This window comes from Amphiura filiformis, unplaced genomic scaffold, assembly GCF_039555335.1.
Source record: "Amphiura filiformis unplaced genomic scaffold, Afil_fr2py scaffold_39, whole genome shotgun sequence".
In the NCBI taxonomy this organism is placed as follows: Eukaryota; Metazoa; Echinodermata; class Ophiuroidea; order Amphilepidida; family Amphiuridae; genus Amphiura; species Amphiura filiformis.
Genome location: NW_027305503.1, coordinates 39,808 through 51,564, shown reverse-complemented (window position 1 = coordinate 51,564; position 11,757 = coordinate 39,808). Strand labels below are relative to the sequence as shown.

General features: G+C 37.3%; 1 protein-coding gene across 1 annotated transcript; it reads right to left on the bottom strand.

Annotated features, from left to right (window-relative positions):
- Positions 1-1,862: 1,862 nt before the first annotated feature.
- LOC140144096 (alpha-N-acetylgalactosaminide alpha-2,6-sialyltransferase 1-like) lies at positions 1,863-9,748 on the bottom strand. Its single transcript, XM_072165931.1, has 6 exons — positions 9,582-9,748; positions 8,329-8,482; positions 5,359-5,467; positions 4,721-4,830; positions 4,133-4,248; positions 1,863-3,665 (listed from the first exon to the last, which is right to left on the bottom strand). The coding sequence occupies exons 1-6, from the start codon at positions 9,676-9,678 to the stop codon at positions 3,451-3,453; spliced, it is 801 nt and encodes a 266-aa protein (XP_072022032.1). The 5' UTR covers positions 9,679-9,748; the 3' UTR covers positions 1,863-3,450.
- Between the last annotated feature and the right edge of the window lie 2,009 nt (positions 9,749-11,757).

Genomic DNA, 11,757 nt, shown 5'->3' with positions numbered 1-11,757 from the left:
ACAGTAGTTTTTGTCTATGGTATTCGTAGGTAACCTTAGCGAAAATGTCAGAAGTTACGTTTGAATAAATCAATTTGGACGCAAATTACTCAGAAACCAGAAGGTCGGGAAACGTTTAAAATGAAGCACACATGACAGCTGACAAATCCAAGTATTTACCTCCTTCTAATCTTCCTCGAATCTGATTTTTATTTCAAATGAGCAGACCGTCGTCTATTTCAGTACATATTTTTCAACAATTAAGCCGTATTCAGTTTTACATGGCAGACATGTATGTGAATTTGCAACTTTCATTGACATATGATTTGATAGCGAACGTACGGGCCTTCTGTATGTACCGATATGGGCATTGGCATGAATGGGGATTTGTTATTTGGCTAGTTATCATTTGGCTAGTTAAATTCAAAATCAATAGTGGGCGACCTATTTTGGCTAGTTAAATGTTGGTCGCTCAGGCTAGTTAAATTTTAGTCCCCCCAGGCTAGTTAAAATTTTGTCGCTCAGGCTAGTTAAATGTTAGTCCCTCAAGCTAGTTAAAATTTTGTCCCTCAGGCTAGTTAATTTTTTGTCGCTGAGGCTAGTTAACTTTTTGTCCCTTAGGCTAGTTAAATTTGTGTCCCTTAGGCTAGTTAAATTTTAGTCCCTAGCTCAGGCTAGTTAAATTTTAGTCCCTAGCTCAGGCTAGTTAAATTTTAGTCCCTAGCTCAGGCTAGTTAAATTTTAGTCGCTCAGTCTAGTTAAAATTTTGTCCCTTAGGCTAGTTAAATCAGATGAACATTTTCAATTGTTTTATACCACCCAGACAATTGAGCATGATATATGATGATAACACAAATGCTGAGGTAAGGCCAGCATGGTCTTGACATGGTGAAGATCAGCATGGTCAGTGCTGGTCTGACTAGTACTAGTAGTAGCCTAGACTACATGGTCTGAGATGGGGCAGGTCAAACTCCAAGGGGAACATATGCTAATGAGGGTGGGACAGGGAATTGGAAAGGTCATATTACATAAACAGGTTACTGAGCAGCATGGGGTGTAAGTGGTGAGGGTATTATTAAATAAAAATCTTTCATTTTGATGATATTTCAACCAATACTTTGTTTCAACACTGCTTCATAGCCAAATTTGCCTATTTATGACTTTAGAGCACCATCGGTAGCTTGATGGACACAAAATTAACTAGCCTGAGGCCAACATTTAACTAGCCTGTGAGACCAAAATTTAACTAGCTTGAGGAATGTTTAACTAGCCTAAGGGTCTAAAATTTAACTAGCCTGAGCAACAAAATTTTAACTAGCCTAAGGGACAAAATTTTAACTAGCCTGGGGGACAACATTTTAACTAGCTCAGGGACAAAATTTTAACTAGCCTGAGGGACAAATATTTAACTAGCCTAAGGGACAAAATGTTAACTAGCCTGGGTGACCAACATTTAACTAGCCAAAATAGGACGCCCTCTATTTATTTTGAATTTAACTAGCCAAATGCTAACTAGCCAAATAGTTATCCCCCATGAATGGCGGTGTTTCACAATAGGGTCATGATGTCAAATTGTATTTGTAGGCAACTTTCGGCTACCGAAAGTTACCTTTCGGCTACCGAAAGTTTCGGCTACCGAAAGTTACCTATTTATTTTGTTAATATCTCAGAAATAGTTAAATGCAGGCTATTGAAACTTTGTAGTATTCAAGAGTGTATTACCCTGCACCTACTGCTTAAATAATATAATTTACTATTCTCTCAGTTTGTGGAAACCACAGAGCTTTTAACATGTATTCGGAGGTAATGCACATTTTTTACCAAACCTACCTTTGTGCCATTTAGAATTTCTGGCAGCTAAACACAATAATAAAGATGTCTGAATGCAATACATTTCAGTATTGGACATATCAATGCTTGTATCGCCCATTTATTAGTGATTTCCATTTTTTAAAGATATATCTAGTGCTATGAAAAATTGTATTCGTAGGTAATGTAAAAAAATACCACTCAAAAATTATCACAAAAAATTATGTACAAACATGTGAAAAATTGAACAGGCAATCTCTGAATACACACCTTTCAGGAAATCAATTTAGATTCAATCCAATGACTGCTTTTCATAACTGACGTAGATGCATTTTTTTTAAATACCTTAAGAAATATTTTGAAAAAATGGGTCAAAATAGCATGTTTTTCGGTCTCTGTGTCTAAGTTTTTCACAGAAGGGGGTCTTATTATATATGGCGAATAAACACAATACAAAAACGAAAGCCAGTTGTTTTTAAATACTTTAAAGTTATGGCCCTGAACAGGCCGTGTACACTTTTCGTTGGATTCGACCATATGCGTAACATGTGGATGCGCAATCAAAATGAAATATATAGGATACATTAAACATGGACTGTGACGTAGAGTTGCAAATAGTCGCAAATTCCTGTAGTATCAACGAAAAGGTTAGACCTTGGTCAAAATGTCCATATTAAAATGTTGGCGGAAATCGGTGGAAATCCTAACTATAGTGGGAATTCCAATTGAATAAACTCAGCTTTCAATAGCGTGACGAATTTTTGCGTACACTGCGCGATGTACGCCAGCGTGTGCGACTGTGCGTGAGTAACGCGGAAGTGAATCAAACCATGCCAACGCACTCGTGATTGGATAGCATTGTAGCCAAGGTCGTGCGTTCGCGATGTAATTTGAAATACGCAATATACGATCGCGGTTGGATCGAGTGCAGCTGTTAAAAGCTGCGTTCATTCAATTGGAATTCTTACTATAACTGCTAATTGTATCCAAAAAGCCTAATTTTTGAGCGTTTTGGACCAAATTGACTGCCCTTAATTCCTAAATTAAAACGTAAAGCACAATTTGAAATTTTTATTCTAATTTGGTTACTTCTGTGTAAGAATCGTGTGCAGTAAGAAGTTGGTGGCATTCTGCTTGATAAAGTTACAATTCGTTTTTGAAAGATGCCACTTTGAATACTTAAAGAGCAGAACTTGTATATACTTTTTCATGTTCACGGGGGTAAATGACACTACCAGAAATCACAAAAAATTAAATAATGCTAGAAAAATATTCTTTATGATGTTTTTTTTTCTAGAAACAAGTTAAAAAGTTAAAAATTTCACATTCACCAATTTGGACTTTTGGCATACTTTGCCTTTGCCCCTGACCATTGTGCGGCCGTGCCCAAGGACAGTGTGTGCATTTGGTTTATGCCGGTTCCATGCTCGCTGACACAGGTTTTCCCCGGGATCTCTGGTTTCCATCTGCTTTCGAAAAATCGGTGATTAGTTGTTTAGTTATCAAAAACTTCATCCAATGGAATTTGGGGAGAAAAATTGGTGGATGTTACAATCTAAGTGCAGATAGTTCTGCGCCAGGTTCGGCTGCAACTGGTCTAGTTGATGCGATCTGATTGTGATGATTCACCATTGCAGCGAAATTACACCGCTTTACAGCATTTCAAAGATCTCGTTTGAAAAGCTTTATAACACCTTCTGAATGAAGTTTTTTCCATAATTCCCTTTCGTTGGCAATATCGTGTGCACCAGTTGGTGAATGTGTAATGTTGATAAATTTTCTGTCGTAGTAATGCACCGTAAATCGTGGATCATATCCAAACCCATAGATAGTTACTTCATCGCAAAGATACATGGCGGCGAACACTAATAAGGCACCTAATTATAAGATACAGATGATGAGAAATAATGAATTAATAGAGCAATAATATATAGCACAATCAGTATTATGTATTATGCCCCCTTACAGGGTAACCTTATCTTGATGTCAATGCTAATCTTGGCTGAGGCTTTACGAAAAAAAAATATTGACATTATAAGACGTGGGACTTGATTTTAACAAAAGTAGAGTTCTTACTGTTTTTTGTAACGCCGATTTTAATACAGCGTAATAATGACAATGCATTGTGGTTTTCTATCTATTTTTTTTTATTATATCAGCATTTTTGCCAGCTGACCCGCACCTTAGGCAAGTGGCTGCCGAATACAGTAACACGTGCAGTCACGGTAGAAGCATAATTGTTTGATTCTATCATGATTACTATCCCTTTCAGCTGAACCCTGGAAAATGTGCCGATTTGCTTAATGGCTCTGCGTTCTGATATTTAAAGAAGAAACATTTGTACCAGTGGTTGGTCTGTGACCCTTCAGGTCCATGAAATGTGTAAAAATATAACGAAAGAAGTCTGGATGGGTGATCTTGACTCTACTTTGATCTAGAAGCGGCGGTCTGAAGAATTTCCTGAAAGAAACAATCGATGGAAGTACAAAGTTGGTACTAATCGTTATTATAATAATGCATACATTACGCGGATTATTGTAATGTTAGTTATTTTACGTGAATGTGAAATTTCACTCCCTTTGTTTTAACAGTTCCTGTGTGATTATCATAATGTTTGGATATATGGATGTTTGTGATCTAAGCAAATCAACAATTGGGCCATTTTGTGGATAGCAATATTTCTGAAATAACTCCAATAATTGCGTTTAGCTTGTTCCATTGCCCTTTTGTTTGTCTTTTTTTCTTGTTTTTGCTTTTCAGGTTATGTTTTGTTCGCTTTGTATGTATGTCCTCCCTTAATTTAGTGCTCTTTGTTGCCTGTGCTTATTGCCAAATGTAATATACAAAATCGGCAGGTCTGGATTTTTATATCATGTCCCTACGATAAGTCGTCCGAAGTATTTTAAGAAATTATGACATGTACCCTACTTACTTCATTTTTCCTTCAACACTGAAATTACGGCTACTATTATCGCCACGTAACATACTCTCGGCGTAATAAAGATCTACTTTCTTGAATGGAGTAAAAAGGTAAGCAGCATTCTGCAATAATAATGATAATAATTATTATTATTATTGTAATCATTTACAAATGTAGATGGGATGGTTCTAGAGGTGAATTTACACCTGTTTATACCAACCTATTCGCTTTTCTTTTGAAATATTATTTTTTTAGAAAGTTTAAATTTTTATACATTTCAATATTTTAATGTATAATAATTTACCTGTTTATGTATCAGTGATTAAGTCTAATAAATAAAAATTAAATAAATAAACAAATATGTGGTTTTATTTATACATAATGTGGTTTTAAAGACAAAGGTATAGTCTTAATGGGATCATAAGGAAATTCAATCAACATATTCAATATATGATGTCAAAGGTCAACTTTCACTAAATAATGACCGCCCTTCCACGGATTGGCGGGAGTCAAGACGGATTGTAAAGCAATTGCTGTTTTAGAGCAGTGGCATTTTGCAAGAGCTAACAGTTTACAAAGATTTTACACCTGTTTCCCCGCCAGTGAAATAATTGAACATGATCTTGTTTAAAGGTACATAGTAAACCTACCGGATCCTTAACATTCCGGACATGTTGAGATTCCGGGAAGAATTCATAGAAACTCGTTTTCCTGCCGACATCTGAAGCGTGTTTTTCCGATGTTAATGCATGATTTACCCTGTTACGCAGCCCAAATAAAAAAATTAAAAAAACGAAACAAAAATAAATAAACAATTAAATAAATGGAAATTAATTAGACATGTACTGACTGTGCTGGTTTCTTTAATCCTTGTGTTTTTTCTTATTTTGATTTGTCTTATGACTATGGTAACAGGCCACACGTGGCTGGGGAAAGGTTTTGCATGAGAGGGTAGTGGGCTATTGCAGAAATTAACGGCACCTACGATTCTTAGGTTATTTACTAGGCTAGTCAAAGTATGAAAGCACTCACCACTATTTGCAATAGAATCCATTTAATTATCATTCGTTTCAGAAAAGTATACTAAATAAGACATCAAAAGTCCCGGTAAATCCCCGTAGTAGAACAGCTTCTAATTTGCATAAATCCAAAATGGTCGCTTATACAACGGTTGAAATTTCAAAGTTGGTTGAATATATATAAAACCATATACCAATGTATTCCTCACGTCCTAAGGATTTCAAACATATAGTTTGACGTATCTCCGATGTACAATTCTTTAGTTATAGGGTACACATATAAATGTTTAAATTTGGATTCCACAGGGGACAAAAATTGACAAATTCTCTGATTTCATACTTTGACTAGCATGCTATGGGTAAATATCGAATACTAGCTATGGTTTAAATAATCGTCAATGGTCAACAGTATTGAGGTATGTGTAGCGCCGGAAGAATCAACGGTATGGTCAATGACAAAACACAATTACACAAAGCTCACATCTGGCATCCAGGGAGATGCCGGGGGGCATTCCAACTTTGGATGTGACGCGTATGTAGGGCTGTTAAGACCCCCTTTTTCAGCATCGATGTCACCCAAAGACCCCATATATTTTTACAAACACATGCTCTGTCACCCAAAGACCCCTTATTTTTCCATTTGATCTGTCACCCACAGACCCTTACAAGTTCAATTTGAACAGCAACTTCCATTTATCACTGATTTTGTTACTTATTTTTGAAAAAACAAAGAAATTTGAAGCCACTTAGAACTAGAAATTCGATTTTCGAGGTCTCACCCAATGACCCCATATTTTTTACATTTTGCTCTCACCGAATGCCAAAAATCGTGCTCTCACCCAATGACCCCATATTTTTTACATTTTGCACCTTAGTGCGAAAGTGCCAGCCCTACACCTATATCCATTTCATATTGAAGTCCCCCCCCCCGGGGGAGATGGTTTGTTTCAAGAAGAGGCTAATACTGTAAGAACTCAGGAATGACCCTCTACCATTGTCTACCGAAGGACCTGGCCACCCGCCGTACTATTTGGCCTCGAATGTAAATATGAGAGTACGAAATCAAAAGCATACGAGAGTACCGGAAGGTGCGACCCGCAGGCCGGAAGATACGTCAACGGCTACTGGGGAAGAGAGAGATGCTGCTCAGAGTACAACTGTGGGTGATGACAGATCAGGATTAAAGCCTGCTACAGGAAGTCCTGTTCTTGACGGTCCCAGAAAGGAAAGGAACATCACCCCTTTAAGGAAGCCAATAAATATTGGTACATGGAATGTACGCAGTATGTCAGGAGGAAAGATTGAAATTGTGGAGAAGGAGATGGTTGCAAATAATATTAATATCCTAGGAGTAAAAGAGTTGTGGTGGCTTGGACAAGGGAGGTTCACTACAGATGATGGAAGTATGTTCATCTATTCTGGAAAATATACTGGAAGGAAACGAGGAGCTGTGGGTTCCATAATAGAAATACCCACAGAATTCATAGAAACTCGTTTTCCTGCCGACGTCTGAAGCGTGTTTTTCCGATGTTAATGCATCGGGCAAAATCATGAGCCACTCCCTGGCCCACCTGGGACAAATATCCGATACAAACCCCGTGTATGCCACGGCCCAAGTTCCCGGCCCTGGGCATCGGATATAGGCCTCAAACATAATTAGAATGTTCCCAAAAATATAAACTGGCCCAAGTGGGTTTTTCAAAGATGGCGTCCAAAATGGCCCCCAAATGCAGGTAATCACTATAAATGATCATATATGAATACTATTTCTGAATCAAACTAACATTTTTAGCTTAATTAAAGAGCCCAGCATAAACTCAAGTTGATATAAAGGATAAAACGTCCCAAAAGTCAGTGTATTTTCAAAATGGCGCCCAAAATGACCGCCAAATGCAGGTAATCACTACAAATGACCATAATATGAATACTATTTCTGAATCAAACTAACCTTTTTAGCTTAATTAAAAAGCCCATGTGATGTAAACTTGTAATAGGGAGGAAACAACATTTGCTATATCTTTTTTTTTTCATTCAGGGTCAAAGATGTCTCAAGTTTGACTTTATATTTGACTGAACAAGCATTAATATTTGAGACTTTTTAGTCATTTTTAGTATTGGTGCCAATTTTGGCGGCCATTTTGGGCGCCATTTTGAAAATACACTGACTTTTGGGACGCTTTATCCTTTATATCAACTTGAGCTTGAGCTTATGCTAGGCTATGTTACTCATGTCGGCAACAAATGTATATGGTTAATTCTGCTCTCCATAATCAATGCAAGTGACTTTGGGGTATATGTTAGGATGGTTAGTCACGCAAGTGTCCATGTACATACCCCAAAGGCACTTACATTATATATATATATATTATAGAGCGCAGAATTAACCATTCATTTGTTGCCGAAATGAGTAACATGTAGCCTAATTGTGGACATAGCTACATCTGGCTCTAAGCCCTCAATATGTAGCTATTTGACATTTGACCTACCGCCATCCGTGCAACGGTGGGAACATGTTGATATATAGCTATTGACATTTGACCCACCGCAATCTGTGTAACGGTGGGAACATTTTGATATGTAGCTATTTGACCTTTGACCTACCTGAATACGAAATCATGGCTATCAATTTCTTGTCCTGTATTAGATCCGTTCAGGATTCCACCACATCCGACTACGGCACACCGAACACACTTGTCGCTCAAGTCCGTTATAGGCGCATTGATGAAGTTTGGATTGTTCACTATTAACCCAAGAACTGTGGAAACAATTGAAGAGTTTGGTTCCAAAAGGCATTAAGTCCAAAGGCTGCTTTGTGGAATTTGTTTTTTGAAGATATTCCTAAGAGTAGTAGGAACCTTACCAATCTAAGAACATTAGCAGTAGAATAGTTATAACAAGTTTTTTTTCATATATTTAAAACATAATTGCACAGTCCAATGGCAGTCATTTTTAAACCTGAGGCTGATTATTGGAGAATTTTAGGGCACAAAATGATATTGAAAATAGTTAGAGAATAAGCTAGAGTTACAAACATATCCATTACAATCGTTAAATGTAAAAATATACCAGAAAAATGTGACATAAGGCAGCTATTGGATTTAGTGCCTTTTGGAAACAAACTCTTTAATTATGTTTTAGGCTAGCTAATGATATACAATCTGGAAATACTAATTAGAAGAGGGCTACTCCGACCACAACACTATGGACAGTGTAATAACGGGACCATGTGTAAGAGCTGTATACTTGATTTGCTGTGAGTGGCCTTCTTCTTCTTCAAATTCGCTTCTTTATTTTCCCTCATAATAGGACATGCTTATATAAACTTTTAAGCTTGGCTTGAGCATTTTCTCCCATCTGGACCCTCACGGCTGTTTGATGTATTATAGAATTTGCTTCATTATTAACTAAATGCAAACTATAGATGGCGCTATTTATCCTAAATCATATTTCTTTATTTGCAAGGGTTAGGTGAATAATACCGCCATTAAAACAGCTGGAATAGGTGAAACAAGCAACAAGGACATTTTATAAACATATTTTATCAAACAATAAAAGGAAATTTTTGTATTAAAAGCTTGAAAGGGTAATTTCCAGTAACACATTTTGGCATTAATACATACATTTTATATCCAAAAAAGCTTTAAAAAATAATTTTATAAAAGAGGGGAAATTAAAGTTGAGAACAACTAAAAAGCATCTGTATACATTAGCACGATATCACTTTTAGCTGTTTAAGCCTAAAATTTGGTTCTACATGATGTTTTGTTTGAAAAACTAATAAATGATCCCATCAAACAACCGTGCCCTAGCGTGTATCCACCGCCCTATAATATAATGGCCTTATTATACTCAACTGCTTCTGTCCACGGTGGCATATCCAAATGGCATTCCATAATGGGAAATTTTGAAATAATTGTCGAAGTTGTATATGTCCTTCTCATCCAGGAACATCTTAAGTCCAGGTTTAAATCGCTCTTTGAACCAAGATGAATATCTTGCAATGGTACCTAATGTTTTAGGACATTTCTGTAAAAATAATGTGAAATAAATTGTTAAAACAGAGATTCTCTTCAAGTTAGTCTTTTTGGTTTTTGTTTGTTTAACACTGTTTTTCTTAAACACGTTTAATGTTTTTAGCCGTGTTCACATGGCTACATCCCAAGCAAACACCATGGACTAGCAACCTTCATCAGCCAAGACACAGATGACTGGTCTCTTGAGGCCCAGTCCTCACCCGACTCTGATACTGAATGGATCGCTGTGAAAGTGCTTGGCATTAACATCATCAATGTGTACAAACCACCTCTAGTACGCCTGACCAACGCATCTCTACCTCATAAGCCAGAACCATGTGTATACGCAGGAGACTTCAACTGCCAGCACACTGACTGGGGCTACTCTCGCTGCAATAGTGATGGGACTTTGCTCGCGGAATGGGCTTCTACCAACAACCTGACCCTCTTGTTCAATCACCTGACAGCTTCTTCTCCTGACGGTGGAATACTGGCACCAACCCAGACCTGGCATTTGCTGAAACCATCCAAGGAAACCAACTCCCTGTGCGTAAAATCCTGGACAAGTTCCCAAGATCTCAGCACCGACCATCTCTGATAACCCAACCTGTAACTGTTTGTAAAGTTTCAATTCCGTACCTTAAAGGCAACTTAATTTATGAGCGCAAGATGACAGGGGTGTCAAGATTGGCTAACTATCAAAATATCGCACAACAAAAGTTGAACATAAGCAGAACTTTATTTCCAGGTTTCTTCTTTATTACTTTTTATGTTTCTCTTATTTCCATTGTTGAACTTATTACACAGACGAAACACAATGACAAATTAAATATTATACACTGAAAATAAATCAGTTTTAGAGCTTCTTGACTCTTGGTGGTAACAAATAAAGAATGATTAGAGAAGAACACATTTTGGTGAAAGCATTTCTGCACGTTGCATCTCCTGTCATCATCAACATAGTGAAATGAATAACAATCTTTTGCATTTAGGACTTGTTTAGATTTTGTTGACTTGAAATCGCTGCTGTTTGTTTTAACATTTCTGACCGATCTCTTGAAATAAAACTGAACAAGTGTTATTCTTTGTTAATCAGATTAAAATACTGCATCTGCCATGTTATGGCTGGGCCTACTCAATCAAGTGCCCCGCCAAATGCACGGTGGCTATGACGGTGGTATAAAAAATACCCTAAACATCGTGTAGCATTATGTCACGTAAAGAGCTTGGTCAGGAATGCCTGGAATGCGGCGAAGTACGTAGGTTGTGAACTTGACATTCACAGAGGTATTAGTAAAGGGTACATATATTATGCCATGAAAAGGATATTTATATTTGTTAACATTAACTTAGATTATATTCAAATATCTACATGCAACCTTTTTTGGGTCACCCGGTATAAAGCATAATGTTGTGATTGCCGGGATGTTCCTTTAATAAATCGAAAAGTTTTTACGTTCTTTATTCTTATATAAAATCTCTTTTTTCTGAAACAGCCCATGAGTTCGCAAGGTCATTGGTTCGAAAATGCTTAAAGTTAGGATTTAGTGCTGGATAGGGGTTAGGGTTAAGGTTAAAAATAGGGTTATAGTCATTTTCAGGGATAATGTTAGGCTATGCATGGCTAGGGTCAGAGTTACGATTGGAGTCAGGGTTAGGATTAGGATTAAGGCAAGGTTTAGGATTAGGGTTAGGATTAGGGTTAGGCTTAGTGTTAGGATTAGGGTTAGGTTTAGGGTTAGGATTATATGGTTTAGATCATATATAGATTAGAGCTGGCTTGAAGTTTAGATTCAGGGTTAGGATATTACAGATGCGGGTCTAAAGTTATTTTTTTATTACTTCCTTGATCTGTGCTGTGCATTGAATGTCCACGAGCGTAAACAGAAGCGATTAACAATCACGCTGATTGGCTGATCAACGGTCTTGACAAGAAGACGATGGACCCAATGGTCGTAAATGGGAAGACACACTACCAGTTATACGCGATCGCTGATCACCATCGCGTACCTGAACC